This window comes from Calidris pugnax, unplaced genomic scaffold (assembly GCF_001431845.1).
Source record: "Calidris pugnax isolate Ruff unplaced genomic scaffold, ASM143184v1 scaffold56, whole genome shotgun sequence".
NCBI lineage: Eukaryota > Metazoa > Chordata > Aves > Charadriiformes > Scolopacidae > Calidris > Calidris pugnax.
The window spans coordinates 6,499,502-6,518,834 of NW_015090839.1; the positions used below are offsets into that span (position 1 = coordinate 6,499,502).

Consider the following 19,333-nt stretch of genomic DNA (forward strand, 5'->3'; position numbering starts at 1 on the left):
TATACCTACAGCATGAAGTCATAGACTATTGTTTATAATATTAACAGGTTGAGCCAACTTAAAAGAGTTCCTCCGCTGTTTTTATGATGCAGCCTTGAAGTAATTACTCAGGAAAGAATGTTGAAAAGTAGAATAAATGTCCAATTTTATTTCTCAATTTAATAAAGCAAGTCTGAAGGAACAAATTCCAGTAATCTATACATATAGGCAGATTGCCTCACTTGCATAAATCAAATTCAATATAATGGAAACGTCTATCAGCTTTGGGCATCACAGAGTTGAATGGAACTCTCTCCAAGTTCCACAGTCTATTGGCGTAGCAGTTTCTGCATGGGAAACACCAGATTTTGTTAAATCTGATTTAAAAGAAAAAATATAAAGTTTCTCTCATTACTATTAGAACTTTCTGAAAATATCCATTCTATTCTTCAATATTTCCTTCAAACAGACAAGTTTACAAAATCAGATCCTACTATTTTACACTATTCTTTCCTCAAATTCAGGAAGCTAGAAATATATTTACACAAGGTAAATAACAAGCACAGGCAAAAAATGTGAATAGACAGCAATGGCTGTAAAATTATTTTATCATAGAATCATTATGTTGGAAAAGACCTTTAAGATCATCAAGTCCAACCATAAACCTAACACTGCCAAGTCCACTACTAAACCATGTCCCTAACTACTGTTTTAGTGTACTTCAAATAGGGAAGCAGAATAAGGCATAATATATAAAACATATTTTTGTATTACTGAAGAAAGTTTTCACTTAATAAGCAGGTCTAATGTCACATCGCACTTCTATGCAGAGTTATCATGCAAAATATATACTATACCTTTTTCAATCTAACACAGTAAAGTCAGCTCCTCAAGAATTTAAATCGCTGCTTAAATCTACACAAACACAAGGCACTGATATTAATCATACTCACTAGGACTATTCACAGAGTCCACACATCAACACATGAGCCTCAATGAACTAATGGATTTCAGAAAGTCAAATGCAGCTTTACATTGCTTCTAGATTTTATTTCAAATTTAGAGTTTTAAGGAGCATTTGTAAATTACATTAGTAGCACAGAATCCTAATGTCATAAGAAAGCTTTGCGTGATTCTGTTGTTCCCTGTGATGAAGAAGATGGACTGACAGGTAGAAGATACACATAGGAGAGTCCTTCCCTGTTCCCTGAACATTTCTGTTCAGTTTGGATGGAAATAAAATATTTGAACTTAGGTCTCTATTTGTAGATGTCTACAATTTCCATTAGGTGTCTGGCTTTCCGTTACAGCTGATGAAGATCTAGTCAATATAATCCAAGGACATGAGAGCAATTCAGTTTATCCAAAAATATACACTTACTGGATGTTTAGCTAAACAGCTCTCCAGGCTTTATATTCAATCTACCTGGAGTCTACTAACTGTACTGATTAGTCCTTGGTGATAACAGCTGCTCAGACACCTACATCCCATGGATAAAACAAGCTGACACCAAAATTCAGGTATCATAATCTGGCATTGAATATCTAATTTTATTTTACCTCTATTTTCAAGAATCCAGAATAGAATATAAAAAGAATGCAAACCTTTGCAGAAATTATATTCTAAAAGTCACATTCTTTAGTAGGGAAATAATATAATATTTTTTTCAGTCTTTATAAGCCAAACCTCAAAATTATTATTATAATGCGAAAATAAAGATGCTTCTCATTCATAATTCACATTTTTCACAGAAAAATGTAATTCAGCATAACACTAAAACCCAGAGTGTAAAGGCAACCAATGGAAATTAAGCATAGAACTATGTAATCCTTAAGGACATTCTTCACTTTGAGCATGTATTTAAATCCAGCTCTTTGGAGCAAAGCACATATGCACGTGCTTAAGTCCAACTGACTCTATATTTGCATTACTCCAGTGGGATCTTAGCACATGGTTCTGTGCTTAGCTAAATTAAGGTCTAGGGACTAATCCAAAATCATTAAAGCAATACAAAGATTCCCCAATGAATATCATGGCCTAGAAGTGTTCTTCTATTTCTGTTAGACACCTTTTTGGAAATGCAATTGCTTTATTATTGTTTAATGCATATTCAGTCTTTTACATATTAATATTATTTTAATAATCAACTTAAAATTCAAATACTTTTGTCTAATTATATATCCCACCTCGCCTGAGCATTGCTGGGGTCTTCCTTGATCACAGCTGTAAAATCCTGAATAGCTGTAGTCAAAACTGAATGGTCAAAGAAATGTATTCCATGTTTCATAAGTGCATCTGTTCTTTTTGGGTTATACTGAAAACACTATAATGAAAAAAATAAAGTAGTACATGGTATTATTCCTTATTCTTATTATTTCTAATGATTTCAAATCTTAACCAAGCATAAAAATAATATATACTTTTATTCTCAGATTTTCTTTTTTATTCCTTTGTCCTTTAAGGTCTATTGTAATTTCCACTACCTGTAAATTGAAGTAAAAAGAGTAATGATGCAAGTTTATTAGTGGCTAATAATTTATAGACATTCAGTAATTTATTGAATTAGCCAGCAGGAGTAACAGAAATTTCTTATTTATTTCCATAGCACTGTTGGGTTTTTTTAAAACATCATTTATTTGAAAGGATATCTGTTGTGTAAACTGCTTACCAGATACATTCAAATACAGTTTACTTTTACTAAAGTTACAGAAAGTTACTACACTATTCTAACAGTACAAAAAATGTGAACTTACTTTGGCATAATCATCCATGGCCAATAAGAATTGATTTTCCTCAAAATACAACTCAGCTCTCCTAAAATAAATGTCATCATCTGTAGGGCAGCGCTGTATTGCAGAGCTATAATTGACGATTGCCAATGTATTGTCACCTTGTTTCCTGTAAATTTCAGCCATTGACAGGTATGTATCTGAAACAACTGCCCAAAACATAAAAGGTACTATTTAGCAGCCCAGAACAATAAGTCATCTCCTCCTTGCAGGGTAATTAACATAAACAGTAGAAATAGAACAGCAGATTATACAAAAGGTTAGGAAGCCCTGTTTTATTCTGGGCAACAGTACTCAAAAGTTTAGAGCTATAGCTGTGTGCCCAAGCGTGGAGCCCGTGCAGCTGAAAACTGGTAGCTCCTGCTGGATTCACAGGTACTAAAAATGTTTGCTCTTTGCAGACCTCTGTAGAAATGGCCCATCAGGACATTTAGTGTAGATGTGTTGATCACAAACAAATATAAAGATATTTAGTTTAAATGGGCACACACAATAATTATCCCACTGTATTGGATCTGGTCAGGATAGAGTGAACTTTTTTTATAACTGCCCCTATGGTGCTTTGTTTGGGATTTGTGGCTAAAACAGTGTTGATCGCACAAAAATGTTTGAGCTCTTGCTGAACAATGCTTTAACACTATCAAGGCTTTTATTTTTTTCCCCTCTCTCCTCTGCCGTCTCTCCAGCGAGTAAGCTAGGAGTGGGCAAGAAGCTGGGAGGGGACACAGCTGGGACAGCGGCCTTTAATAGGCTAAAGGGACATTCCATACCATGTAATGTCATGCTCAGCAACAGAAAAAAATCAGGGTCTAGGAAGAAGGGGGGTGGGTGCAGTGACTTCCAAGTCCATGTTCACTTAAAATTTCCTTTGTTGCAACCTGTGACCATTGCCTTCTGTTTTGCTGTGCATCTCTCGGAAGATTCTGACTGTCTTTGTTATCACCTATGACGTACCTGAGAGCAGATTTCCCCCTTACCTTTTCCAGGCTATGAAACTCATCACCCTCATCCTTTCTTCATACAACTTAGGCTCCGGACCCCTGACCGTCTTAACAACTTTCCAAGGACTCTCTTTAGCTTCTCTCTCTTCAGCTTCTCTCTCGCATACCAGGGGTTCCAAAATTGGACAAAGAATTGGAGGTGCAGCATGACAACCTGGCAGAGGGGAATCACTCCCCTGATCTGCAGGGCCCGGTCCGTCAACCAGGTGGTATCTTTCCCTTTTAAGCTCCTCCTTCCCAGTTTAAACGGTTTTAAAATGGGTTGACCAAAGCACAATAGCACACTGTCTCTAATCATGACAGGATTGTTATCAGCTTTCCCCCTTAAATTAATGGGTACAATTTCCATCAGTCCTCCTGTTTACTTTTTTTCTTTTGCATTTAAAAAAAAAAAAACACAAAAATTAAGTACTTATTTCTGCCTTAGAAACTCAACTTCTCTCCCAGGTCTTTGAATATTCACGTCTGCTTTAAAGTCTTTTATTAATACGAATAAAACAACTGATGTAAGGTTAAAACATACAAAAACATTTGCAAAACTAGGACCAAACAGAACTAGAGAAAAACACAATGCAAAATTAACTGTTAAGTAACACTTCAGTAGTTAGTTACCTGCATTATTTTTGCTCCATTTAGTGATAAAATTCAGATCATCCAAAGCAGCAGAAATTCTGTCTTGAAAGAGGTAAATCAAATGTCTATGCCAGTAAGCATTTAGCAGTAGTGGTTCTAAGCTTATAGCCTATAAACAAAATAAGCAAATAACTTATTTACATTGCATAAGAAACTTCTCAAATGTGCTAACAATATTACATGGGAAATAAGAACATTTTTGCACTGAAATTATTTTTTAAAGAAAATTCCTAGACTAGCAAACTTTTATTTTACCTAAGTATCTCAAAAATTTTATTAATGTAAATTGTTTTTTAAAAGCGTCATGTACTAACACATATGCACAGAGTCCAAGCTACCAGAATGTTCAGCACAAAACATTAATCAGCTGGAATATTACTGTGTTTGATGATTTCTTTAAAATAGTTACCTGAACTATTTCTAGAAGTCAGAATTCTATTTGAAAGTAAGAAATAATTAACCTGTCCCTGTGAAAAAGGAATCAGCTTTTCAAACCATGCTGTTATGATTCCTATAGAAAGCACTTAACATTCCCTAACAAAAATCACTTGACAGATATTATCAATCAAATAAGATATTTCATATATGTTCATTACACATATTATACACACTGAAGAGCCATATGGAAACAAGTATAGAGACTGATACAAATCTGAGACTGTTCTCCTACAACAGTAATTTTGGTTTATAAACTTTTTCTAGGATCCATAAACTACATAGGAACTGTGTTCTTATATCTCAAAGAGAAAATTCAGTGGGTTTTTTTACTAAAATATGCAATAGCAATGACAAGCAATTTTGACAGTTGATATCGGTCAATTAATCACTTTGCCAGGTTGCGGAATTTTTAGCACATCCTTGACAGTCTGTTTCTGAAGTTTGGGGTGAATAAAAAAGACAGGCTGTGTGTAACAACGTTAAATGACAATGAAAATACCACACTGGAAGTACAACACATAACTTCTCTACCCAGGTTTCACAAACATACAGAACTATATCATTGGTTAAAGAATGTCTTTGAAAGCTTTTACAGCTTCCACATCTAAATCAGAGACTAAAAATATTATTGTCATTTTTGGTTTTTTGGCAATGCTTTCATTCTGTTCTGGTTGTTTCTTTCTAGTTATGCAGGGTCTTGGGTTGAAGTAATAGCAGGTTTGTAGCACTATAAAGGGAACTAAGTGTTGAAAAAATAAATGTACATAGAAAACCACAAGTATTAATGTATAAAATCTTAGTGTCAAATGATAGTTCATAAACAGGAAATATGTGACTTTTCAATTTATTTGCTCACTATGCTTTTGCAGAAATTAAAAATTTATTTGTCAGATTTGCCAGCAACAACACTTGAAGCAAAAGACTTTCTGTGCTTTTAGTCTATCCTATCTCCAACTCCATTTAGGAGCATTGTGTCCTGAGTAAGAGTCCCCAAACATTATGGTGCTTGAGGAACACTAGGGTAAATAAACACAGTTTATTTACAAAAGCCTGCATCTTCACTCTAGTAAGACTAAACTTAGATCATGCTGTCATACAAAGGTAAAAGGTCACAGCATTCAGCTAGTTATCAAAAAGAAAAAAAAAATGTACTTGATATAAGTAAAACTTGGCATTAAACTTACTTTTTCCAAGTCATCCATAGCTGATTTTAACTTGCCTAACTTCCTTTGTATTGCTCCACGCCTGCAGTAGTGAAAAGCTGAAGGATGCTCTTCCTTTTCTATTATCTCAGTCAGTCTTCTTACTTCTTCTTCCAAATCTTCAATGCTAACTGTTGCACCTTCAAGAAGAACAGGCTGTATTGAGTCAACCAGTTCTATTTGTAGATTTGCTTCTTGAGAGTCCACCATCTCAGTTCCTTTTAGTAATTCAGCATCCTTCTCCTCAGAAGCAGTCCCACTGGAAGGGAAAGTTTCATCAAACCAGCAGTTCCATATTCCATGGACCAACACGCGAGCAGAAGTTTCTTTTGGAATTTCACCCCTCACTTTTGCAGATTTTTCAAAACCTAACAAACAAGGCATGCTGTGGCTGTGATATTTTCAACTGCTGAAGAAACCTTGATACTGAATTTATCATGAACAGAAAGCCTTCCCAGAGACACAGACTTAGAGGAAAAATATATTAAAATTAGCTAAAGGATCCCAAATATATCAAAGACATCAAATTGCAATCTGCCAGTCAACAGCTATTCAAAAACCTATTGTTAGTATTTGTTAGTATCTCTTGATAATGATAATTTTTTAACTTATCAGCTATTTATCAAAAACCATTATTGAAGCTGCAGGTAAGCAGAATTGTTCTGAATGGTTCACGTCCCCAGAATGTTCAGCATCTTTTCTCAGTTGCATGCTTATTTCCTCCAAAACCTTCTAACTTATGTTAGCATTTTCCCTGAAAACCTAAGACAATATTTCTGAGTGGACAATTGATACATGGGTAATTGATACATCCTACATGGATTAATGTATCAATGACAGATCCCAATGATATCAGGAAGAGGCCATAAGAATATAAGCAGACGAAGCACCACCCAGAGTTGGAAAAAAAACCATTTGAATTTACAAGGACATTTCCAAAATGATAATCTGGGAAAATTCATAGTTCTCAAGATGGGAGCCTTCACAAATGTTCAATATCAACATCTGCTTTGAGACAAAGAAACAGAAGTCTTTTACAGAAACACTTAATCACAAACAATACTAGTCTGCTAACACGGAAGGAAATATCAGAAGGAAATATAGAACAAATTTTATATATATATATATATATATACACATTTATATATATAAAAAATACTATGTACCTAATATTTAGAAAATTTTATAATAAGGATCCTACTAGGGAAAAAAAAAAGGGAAATTAAATAAAAAACTTAGCAGGCCCATGCATGAATGACATGCAAATTAGATGAAATCCCCTTGGTTTAGTAAAACTGGTATGAAAGCCTTAGACTGCAAGGAACATACAGTTCCCCTGTCTAAAACAAGACTTTGGGAAAAGCCCACTTTCTCCCTTGAGAAACATATAGTGAGTCACAGCTCACTATATCAGTTTATCATATCATTTCAGTATCTTTGATTTTCTTAAGAATAAACTTTCTAAAAGGTCCTTATGAGCAGAAAAAAATAAGAAGCTAAAGGGAATACTGACTTGGAGGACTAGATCTGAACATCAACGTAAGTACAATGTGGAAACATATGACTGTACCCAAAAATAAACAACATTTGGGGGAGTTCTGCAGGTCACACTTCAAGTGTAAGTATTTAAGAAATATCAAAAAACTACTAGGAACTTTTTTTTTTAATACTTAAATATTTTTGAAGGTAGCCCTTATCTGAAGTATGTAGATAAAAAATATTCACAAGAAAAATATTTAGAATGATACATGAAAACAAAAGGCAAAAAGCAAACTACTTGTTTGATGCAATCTACGAAGTTCATGGTAAAAAGGTTAGTCCAGCCCAGCATTTCAGTTTCCTAAGAATTTAGGATTTCCCCCTTGTCCTTCAGAAAAAAGAAGTTTGACCATTTTAATCATGCATTTATACTTAGATAAAACTTATTCTGTTGTTACATAAAGCAACACTATTTCCATTTAAAGTGCAGTATATACTAAGTGTCCTAGAGATACCTGAGCAGTATGCATTTTTGCTTTGTATTAAAAATACAGATATTATTCCCAAATAACAGAACGATTATTACTTAATTTCAGAGCAATATTTAATATTTAAAAAGATAAATGCCGTAATTAGATAATATGGCTCAAAATGAAAATATGTTCTTTAAAAAGGCAATACATATTAATTAAAGAAAACCTTTTATGAATCTTCAGGGGTTTACTTAATTTCTTAATCACATCTTCTAATTTTCTAGGATTTCTCATTTTCTTTGATTTCTTTGTTTTCCTTTTTCTTGAGAAATCCGTGTATTTAATCCCAGCCTTTTGAGGTTGCTCCACAAGAACGATGTCATTCTCACTATCCTCTTGTCGAGTCAAAGTAAGCATTTTTTCTGCTGGTCTGTCTGTCTGCATTGACTGAGGATCACCACAGATTTGATTCAATAGTTGCTTGGCAGGGGAACTTTTCACGGTCTCTGTCTCAACCTCTGGCTCAGCTATCCGTTGCTTCATAACCTTCAACTCTTTCATGCTGATTTTGAAATTAGCTGACATTTTTAATGTAGTTTCATCTTTGAAAGCAGTTATCTCCAGAGCTGAGGCTGATCTTTTAATCAAACTTGTCTGTTAATAAAAGGAAACTTAATTTATTTAGCTGTTCGTTTGAAATAAGATTTATATATTTCCTTAGTTCAAATGGACTTCATTTTATTTTATATAAAATTGTAAAGGAAAAAAAAGAGCGACATGGGAACTACACTGTTGGAAAAAATTATAGTATTTAATGGGAAAAAAAATCTGCATACCTCAGGTTATGTGTCAAAGCAAAAAGATCTAAAACATTAATTCAAAGTTATTTGAAGCTTATAAATGGCTAAAATCAATCTTCTCTAAAAAGTATCACAAGAAATTTGAATTAAATACACCCAGTCCTTGTAGGGAAGTTAAATTTTAAAATCAAAAATGTATGTCACTGGTGGTGACATCCACAAAATGATGAAATGAGATATATTCACAAACTCAGAAGAAAAGACAGAAGAACTCCGTATAATGTTTAGAAGTACAATTGTATTATATGGAAACAGAGTTAATATCTGAATAGAATTATGCACTCGTACTTTGTGCCCCCATCTCTGAATCACCTGATAAAATCAAAACCAAAAGAATAACTTATCCTCTGATGTGTAATTGTTATTAACTATTAAGTAACTACTATTTGCAATAACAAATGTATTGCTTCCCAGTCTTTTTGTTACTTCCAGTTCATTAACTTGCACTATAATACTAGGCATAACACATCTTTGCCAAAGAAATTAAAATGCAATTTCATGTCCGCTGCCTGAAATTTACAAAGTTCTTGAAATTACTTGCTAGTAATAAATAAAATAAATGAAAAAATAAATGAAGCATTGGATAATTTTTAATTAAACTCAAAGAAGCACTTTTTCAATGCTTGACTACAGACATCTGCTAAGTATTAATTTATATATTTGTTAGAAAGACACTTCATCAGCCTTTGGTTTATTTTAACAATAACTAAAGTACTTCATTTAAGTAACTAAATACCTTTCATTCTTTATTTGTGGTAACGTATTATAACCCTGTGAAATTTTGAAAAGATAATAAAAAAACCTCAGTGTCACAAGCGTGCCCCTTTTCTTTAGGAAAATTGTATTTTTAAAAGAAATCTAAGCTGAATAGTAATTTATTAAAAAGCTGAAGCTCAATGTAAAGCTATCATTTATCACTACATTTACCAAAACAAATAGTTTGACTGCAAATTGCATAAATACTGAATTGCTACTTGCTAAATTCTTTAATGAACTATGCATAGTTTTGCTGAAGAATTGCTAGCTGAATTCAACAAGACTATTTCTATTTGAACGTGAAACTAGTATTTTAAAAATCAAGCATCAATGATTAGTTCTGATTGCAAATCGGATGTTGAATTTATTTTATTTATCATTCAATAGAAACTGCTGCCATGCTTCATATCTGTCTTTAAAGTAACATGGTCACAACACTTTAAGCAAGTCCTTATGGACTATAGAGAAGTTTCAAATAAATACATACTCCTCAAATTCTTACTCAAAATCAAATTTGTTAATAAAACATTACTTGTATAATGCTATAGAGGTCATCTTTGCACAAGTGTAAATTTGCACAGTTCATTGCTGCTTTATTTCTTTTGTGAAACAGCTAATGTAACCTCAATAGCCATAAAAGTACATAATACTTTACAGATTGGAAACTTGACAACATTGATGCCCTAATACGTCTGAAATCCAAGGGCTTGATACCGCAAATCTTTACTCAGGGATGTTGCTCCACTCATTTCAGACTAGCTGGAGTACGGACTACTCACACTTCTATCTATGCAAATGCCTGTGAAGTTAACAGGGCTTCTCATTGCAGAGCTATGTTCTCCTACTCAGTGTAATGAATCCACTTGAAAAAGACCTTTGAGACTCTCACTTTTCCATCTAATAGGAAAATACTACGTTCAATTCAGTTCAGTGGAAGAATTTCTTCCACAAAATCACAGTTCAGGAACAAATACAAGTAAATATAAAATAATACCTCTGAACTCTCACTGCCGAAAAAATTAGGCAAGGATTGGTATCTTCTTGGTAAACTTTTTGTCTACAGATAAAACAAAAAGCAAAATAAATGAATTAGTTTGAGATTAATATAAATAGAGCTTTCCAATACATTCTGCTTTTAAAAGCAGAAACTGACAAAAATAGAGCCCACCTTTGCCAGACTGAAGGACTGTATTTTTCTGGATCTCTAGATGTCTTAAAGCAGTTCCACTGCCACTTTTTCAAAAATCCAAGACATGTTCAATGTACTCATATAGATTAATGCTAAAGAGCACGTACAGTCAGTGGAAATACTCTACATATGTGCTGTATATGCTCCAATCTCAGAACATACTATGAATATGCCATACTGTTCATCACCTAGTGAATTTAATGAGCATATGGAGAAGTTTTTCCAATGAATGTATTTTAAGCTGGATGCTTCTTAAAAATATCATATGTTACATTAGTCACACACACATTCCTATCTTGGGAATCCCAAACAAAAACAATGGCCAGGTAACATCACCACAACCATCATTTTCAATGAGAATATCACTTCTTCCTGAGAACCTATATATGCTTTGTCTGTTTTTAATTGTTGTTAACAGACCTCCTTGTACCATAGTAACAGTTTTATTTTTCAGTAAAAGAGATGTTCCCGAAAGGTTCACATGCAAACATGGAAAAATACAATACTTTAGTAACCGCAGATTTTATTACTTCCAGTTATTATATCTAATGGCCCAGTCAACCTGTAGGCAAAGGACTACCAGCACTTTTCATCTCTGCAGGACAATTTCAAATCAGTTTATAGTTATATATACAGCCATAACTTCTTTGTGCCTGAAATCAAAGATGATATATAATTCCAAATAGTTTTTAGCTAAACACAAAATAACGATCTTAAGTTGCTGTTGCCAGAGGATGGAGGAGATATGCAAAGTTGATGGCAAAACTCTTCCCTTTTGACATACTAAATAAGATTCTCATTATTTCTAGCCAGTTCGAGCAAAAAATGTTCAAGCCAGCAGGTGTTCCTTTATGACCATTAAACTTATTTTTTTTATTCCACATCCATGTCATCTACAAGTCACATACTCTTGAATGACATTTTCAGATAGCCACAGTCACTATTAAAAAGGCTTTTTAAGGACAAAGCAAGCATGTCTAGCCCCATGTTTCACTTTCAAATAGGAAACACATTATCAGACAGATCTTAACTGCTCTAGTAATCCGAACCTGCAGATGAAGCCCTAAATTTTAATATAAAACAGTGCCTCCAAACACTAAATTATACCTGGGAGCTCAGCTGCAGTAATTATATGCTAGCCTCAGTTTGCCCATTTCTGGCTGCAAATACATCCACACATGCATTAGTTTTCCTCAGTTCCAGCTGAGGTCTCAGCAACATCGCCAGCCAGTTCTAATCTTTCAGCTGTATTTTAGCTACCAGAATACTCACTTGTACCTCAAATTCTCTAGTAAAGAAATATTTTCAGCCTACCATGGCATTTTGGTAAGCTTTTACCCACTTTTGCTTCTCAGATCTATTCACTTGAAATAGCTAACCTTATGTAAACACCTATAACTGAGCACTATCATTAGGCACTTTGGGCTCTCTGTGCAGCCTACAGCTCTCATGCCCTACATTGCCCCCATGAAGCAGATAATGGTGTTTGATATAGTCAGGATTCTGTAACTGGAAAAACTCACACTGCAGCTTAGAGCCACACTTCAATCCTTCACTTGCAAATCACCCGCACAGAATTGCCTATCCTTTCATATTACATTCAGAGAAATTCCAGATAAAAAAATAATAATCACACACTTGGAAACATTTCTTTTCCCTTATTCTGCTTCTTGACTCTGCCAGTTTTTTAGATGTCTGGGCATAGTGGAATATCCAGTAAGCTGCTGCACTGATATATGTCATATTACTCATAAACCTGTTATTTATATCACAGACCCTCACCTAAACCATCATCTAGTGCTATAATAATGCAAAATAAGGAGCACCTTTAAAATATGCAATAATCCTTTCCAAGCACAGTCTCAAGTTTCAAAAAGTGAGATTTAGCACTTTCTACCAATTAAAAAATGAACAAATATCTAACATGAAATTGTTTCTAGAAATCAACTACATAGAAATATTTGTCTTATGACTAGATCTTCAAACTATGAATTGTTTTGCTAATCTTAATTTCTAGTGTTCCATTGTAAAAAAATTATACCGTAGTACACACCAGTTCATAGAGACCATGATCCTCTTGCTCAGCTTCTAACTCTTCTTCACGATCAGTGAAAAGGTCTTGAAATACACCATCCTCAATAACATTGCTCTGAAATATTAATATATTTGCATATTTTAATATATGCAATACTATTATTTTAGTCAGCTATAGGAAATATAGTAACAGATAAATAAAAAGAGCCTATAACGTAGTTGAGCTAAAGATTTATGATGAGCAAGACAGAAGTAATTTATCCTAGGCTTCTGATGGAGCACATTCTTAACGTGATCAAGAATTGCATGGTACAGAAGGGGCAGAGATGTGAGGAAACTGATTAATGCTACTTGATTGTCTAAAGTTTTTATCTTTAGCTTTGGTAATTTATGTCAGGTCACAGTAGTACATACAGTAGCAAGAACACAGATCTCAATTTGATCATAGCAAGGCTAGGTGGTGGGGAACTATGGCAGGTTTATTCCTGCTATCAATTAATCCATGCATAAGTGTGCTTTATCTCTTGTACAGGAGTGTGAACTGGTCATGAAATCTAGTTTCTCTGTAACCTCTGCTATACGAAGGCACAGAGCGCTACAGATACAGGCATACAATAGGCATGTCCATTTGCATGAACAGCTTATCTCTTGCAATAGTGTAATCACAGTGGAATTTTTTATATTCAGAACATGTAAAAATTCAAAAACATTGGCATTTTCTAAAATGGACTTTGTTACATATAAAAAAAAAAATTACTATGTTTTCATAGAAATCACTGCCAGCATAGCATAGCAGAAGAAAAATTATACAAAAGTAGCTTTCCACATAAATGTAAAGACATTAAGCAGACAATATAATAGCAAGTAGTAATTAAGAATAATTACTATCAGAAACTACATTATTGTAGAAAGTTAAATGAAACAATACCATTCAATACACATTATTACAAATTGTACAATTATTTATATACCATGCTTACAATATAAAGAAGTACTAATAAGACAGCAGCAAAAAATACAGCTATTAGATTTAACAAATATATTTTAGAAAAAGATGTATATTTCTGCAAAAGATGGAAACACTAAGATACATTTAAAATATTTACCTCATATGTAGGAAATAAAATTTCCTTTAATGAAATTGTAGCAGAGAGTTTTGGTGGAGCTGGAGCACAAAACATTTTTAAAGCTTCAGGATAGATGGAAACCTTCAAAACCAATACAATTTGGTTATCAACTAACATAACTGCAGCTTATAAATGCCTGTATGGAATCTGAACTGTTAGGTGATAAAATGCCATTTTCTGCTAAACATGATTTTGTCAAAAACGGCCCCACCAAATACAATGAAATCCTGAGAGCCATAGGGCACCACAGCCTGAATGAACTATCTGGTTTGTTCCTTTAGTGTTTTTGTTTCTTATAAATAGGCACATTAGCCTATACTATTACTTCAGAGAAGGAATTAAGAACTTAGACAGGAGGTTTCAAAACAACTCTCCCCATTGATGAAACAGTCCATATAAATTTTGGTATTGCATTTTGTCAAATGTTGAAAAAGCAGCAGAACTTTATTTCCAAGGTGTTCTGTTCTTTTGTTGCATGACACAATAAAAATCAAAAAGTCCATCTCCCCCCCGCCTTCGGATTTGACGTCTCCATTTGTAGGATTGCGCAGGTACAGCAAACATTTATTAAAATTATTTCTTACTTTCTCTCCCAATGGTTGCAGTTGTGGTTTTTTAAGATCATATTCAGCTACTTTTTTGCATTCAGTTAGACTTTCTGATGTATGCAGGGGAAGAAAGTGAATCCCATTGGTCCGATTATTCTGGAATTGCTCTGAAATAGGAACTCCTTCATAACAAATTCTGCAGTAACATAAAAAATTCATAAATTACTCTGTCAGATATTAACACCATGTAAATAGCTTGGTTATTAGAGACAAAGAAAATTACATAAATTTCAAATCAAATTAGAAATAAATGATGGATAAAACTTTTTATTTTCTAAACTAAATATTGAAATTACTTAATATACAATGGAAACCCGGTGCTAAACTTGCAATTTTTGTAGTTACACACCAAATAATTTTAAGAAGACTTTCATGACAGTTGCAGCAAGGGAGATTTAGATTAGATATTAGAAAGAACTACTTTACTGAGAGGGTGGTCAGGCACTGGAACAGCCTGCCCAGGGAGGTGGTGGAGTCACCATCCCTGGAGGTATTTAAGAAACGTATAGACATGGCTCTTCAGGGCATGCTCTAGTGCCCAAGGTTATTGGTTTATGGTGAGGTGTTGAGTGTGGGGTTTAGTTGGTGGGTGCGGTGTTTTTGGTGGGCGTTTGGTGTGGTGTGTTTTGTATTTGTTTGGTGTGGTTTGTTTTTTTGGTTTGTGGTTTTTTTTTTTTTTTTTTTTTGTGGTTGGACTCGATGATCTCAGAGGTCCCTTCCAACCACTAAGATTCTGTGATTCTGTGATGATCAGGTCCATCGTGTTTATTATAGAAGTCACAAGAAAAAAATATAACAATCAACTCTAAATTAGAATGAAATGCATTACATGCGTTAACTTCATGCATACCAATTACACCACTCCAGTGCTATGCTTACAGTCAGATATATTTAAATGACAAAGAGAATTGATTTCAGCAGGAATGTCTGGCTGGTTTTGATCAGCACCTTAGGTGCTTACTTGTGAATTGGATTCTGATTATTTATTTGTTTGCCCGTTTTCTAAAATAAATCTACCTATGGAAAACAACTCACAAAAGGCATTTTTCATTTAGAAAGTTGTAGTTTGAAGTAATTATACCTCCCAATTTCCAGTTTAAGTACAGTTTCAACTTCCAAAACCAGTGAACACTTTCACACAACACATTAACTCATAAGTGTGCTTATATATGCATGTGCATATATATATATGTATATAAAAAGTCCTGTAATAACTGTTCTACCTCTATTTTGTTGGTTCCTGGCACCTCTAAAGTGAAATCCAGATTTGAAAGATCTATTACTACTACTAACCTAGTAAAATTATTTTATCAGTAACAACAACTATTAACATTGGTCACTTAAACAGATATTTTACAGGATTTATAAATAAAATTATAACAAATAGTAGAAGTTATATTTATATTCTCTGCTATTCTTCTTGTAGTTTGTTTTATAGTAAATAATTTTCTCACATATAGTTCTTACCGTACTAGCAATTACAAGCACAGAATGCAATAAATGGTGAAATATGTAATATATACACAAAATCACAAGAAAAAATACTCAATTTCATATATTCAGGTATCCATACATGTATCTAAATTAAAAAGCACATTACAGGAAATACTTCTTTTCTCAACACATTGGCATATACCAACACTGACATCTACTGGTATTAGTCAGGTTTGGGATAGTTTTTCCGCAAACACTAAAATAATAATGAAATATCTTTGCACATTCATGGAACTAAAGTGTGTAACTTCTGTTACTTGCAATTTCACTGTCAGACATATATCTGCTATAGTGGACTCAATTCTCATTTAGGCTAATTTCAGTGTACTTTCATTTTAAAACCTAAATTATCAGAATACTGTATAAACAGGGGGAGTCTCAATACAACTGAGAACGAGCCATTTGATTCAGCAAACAAAATGACTTCTGAAGTACATTTGGACGTTAAAAAGGAATCCTTAAAATGTAGCACTAGCCCAGAAGCTGTAGTTCTTAAATAGAGAGAAAGATTTTAGATCTGGGAGTAGTTCTTGAACTCCTTCTGGAATGTTCCTTTCTTCAAGTGGAAGTTTTGACCAAAGACCTGTTTCTTAAAGAGAAGAAAAACAAGAACTGAAAACCTCACTTTTGAAAAGTGTTTGGGCTTACTAGTTTTTCTTTACATCTAAGTATTTGGTGGTTCTGACTCTTCAAGGTAGGTGTCTGCATAAAAGGAATGTCAAGTGAAGTTATACAAGATACGAAAAGATATAAAGCAATCAAAATATTCCTTAGCATTTTGTGGTTGAAAGTGTTCTAAGTGAACAACGTAAGACAAGCTGTCTCTCTTCTAGGGAAGTTTTGTCATAAATAGTTTTCAAGTCTAGGAGCTTATACTGAGTAATCAACTGAGGGTTAATGGGAAACAACATTCAGACTTCCCACTTCTGGAAGAGAAAAGCAACATGGAGGAAATCTCCAAGTAATAATAATACTGATCTAATAATATTCTGTTTCCATCTGCTGGTAAAAACCTGTAAAATCAGAATGTCTCAGGGAGATGCAGGTATTCCTGCATGAAGGAATCTTAACAAATAACATGAAGCTACAAATGCAGTTAAAATTTTTGTAGGGTATCTGCCATTAACAGGTTTTACTATCCTTATATAATCTTCATAAAAATAAATTTAACTTAATATTTATGTTGATGTCTAAAAAAGTATGTTTTTTTAACTTTCAGATAACTGATGCCTGCAGAGTATGCCAAGATTAAATAAGGGAGCAAAAGCAAGGCACCTTTGCTATCTGATTAAATAAACTTAATAAAGTCAGTCCCAGGAGAGAGCTGTAGCTGACCTTGGGAAGTTTACATCTTGATAAATTGATACATCCTGCTCTGTAAGATGTTTTTTGTAGACGTGAATGAAAAGTTATATATATTTTTAAGCCTGTGGATATTTTTCATAGGGAAGACAAGACTTTAAAGCACGAAAATTATTGCTTTCTTGATCTGATCTACCATAAAATCCTACCACTGTAGGCTTCTTCAGACTTTGTTACAGTCAAACAAGACCCTTTCATGGAAGAATTCAAAGCTAGTACAAAACAAAAAAAAAAAGATAGGTCTCTTGCTATTTAAACAGCTGATGAAGACATTTGAATTTTACTATCCACTACCACTATCGTGCTTACCCTCACATAATCATTTATATTTGTGAAATTAGATAAATGTAGGGAATTGGTCAGTAATGAAATATGAACAGCTTAAATGGACCTAAATTAGTGTCAGGTCACCTTTGACCTTCAAGGCAGACAAGGCAACCGAAATGATACCTTTGACCTTCAAGGCAGACAAGGCAACCAGTTTTAAAAATTAACCAGTTTAAAAATTAAAACCAGAAGATGAGGGTAAAGCGTGCCACTAGATGGCAGTGCTCCAAAGAATTTACTTTTCAAGATTTCGAGGATTAAATGAATTCAGCAAGGAATTTTGGTATGGGTTTCCTTTTAAACTTTAATTCTCTTCATTTCTGGGGATTGTAGCTCTGCATGTAAAAATTTCTTCCCAAAATTTTTTACTGATTCATAAAGTTCAGACTCACCCTCAATTTCCTCCACCTGTTGGTTACTTGCTGAAAACCAAACCATTCTCTTCTTCAAATCCCATCCTCCCACAGCTTCTACAATTCATCTCTCCTAGTTCCATTCCCACCTGACTCCTTCAGTTTCTTGGGGTTCTGTCCTCTCTTCGCCTCTTCTTCTACTCTTTTGCTAGTAATGCTCTAATCAAAGACCACAGACAGGTTCCTTCTCCATGGTAATGAATCAGAGCATGATTCATCACCCTGTTCTGCACCAACAAAAATATCAGATGATCTTCCTCTTAGGGATGTCAAGCTGCCAGTCAGTGCTATCTCAGCAAGGCTGAAAGATAAGGATCTTATGATTCTTTCAGCCTTCTGATCTCTGAAGAGATTATCTTTTCAGCCTTCATGTCCTCCCCACTACTTTCTGTCTTGATCACTACAGCTAGCATCCTATCATTCACATAAACTCAGAACACAGGTATCATTGACAACATTCTAAAATTAAAGTCTTTTTCTAATCTCTCTACAAAGCTAAAGTGTTGTATCTAATTTCATACCTTGCTTGTTGCAGCATCTGTTTCTTTAGCCTAGACAAGCATCACCTGGTTTTGGTCACATTCAAAGTGCTACTGCAAAGATCACAGTTGCTTGCTTTGAACGTTATCCCATTCTTTGAAGTAACAGAAAAAGAGAAGCTCATTCAAATATAGGATTGTCCTCTGCTTTCAAGCTTTCACAACCTTTTCTTTTTTGTCATCTCTAAATCAGTAAAGTGATAGGAACTTCTATTTTTGTGACTTCTGACTCCATCACTGACTTCCTAAGGTTTGGTTTTTTTCTTTTTTGAACATCTTTTTGCCCATCTTCATGCTGCCTCTCACATCTGAGAAAAACTCAGTACAGCTATCAATTTATTCTCTCAGAATTTCCTTAAATCCTCTTCCACCATGACCTGCAAAATAGTCAATGCCTGGGGCTACTGGTACACTGAAATCCCTGCTTACAATGCAGTAAGCTTTGTAAGCATAAGTAAGCAATACGTACTTACAGTGTCCTTATTCTTACTGAGTCCTTATATTCTCTGTCTGTATGTATCCAACAAACAGAAAACGCTGCTGAATCAAAAGCAAACACTCCAATTATGGCCATGAATGATATTAATATGCTACCCAAATTCCTGACAGAAGCAGAAGTTCACAAAAAA

At 34.0% G+C, this 19,333-nt stretch overlaps 1 protein-coding gene across 1 annotated transcript in view; it reads right to left on the minus strand.

The window, feature by feature from the left end:
* The window catches only part of TTC6 (tetratricopeptide repeat domain 6), a 57,401-nt gene that overhangs the window by 18,738 nt on the left and 19,330 nt on the right, over positions 1-19,333 (minus strand). The window contains exons 7-13 of the mRNA XM_014941637.1: positions 14,546-14,705; positions 12,842-12,949; positions 8,247-8,649; positions 6,026-6,411; positions 4,383-4,512; positions 2,734-2,909; positions 2,167-2,303 (exon numbers count right to left, since the gene is read on the minus strand). Of these exons, the coding sequence (XP_014797123.1) occupies positions 2,167-2,303; positions 2,734-2,909; positions 4,383-4,512; positions 6,026-6,411; positions 8,247-8,649; positions 12,842-12,949; positions 14,546-14,705 (1,500 nt within the window). The remainder of the gene's footprint in view (positions 1-2,166; positions 2,304-2,733; positions 2,910-4,382; positions 4,513-6,025; positions 6,412-8,246; positions 8,650-12,841; positions 12,950-14,545; positions 14,706-19,333) is intronic.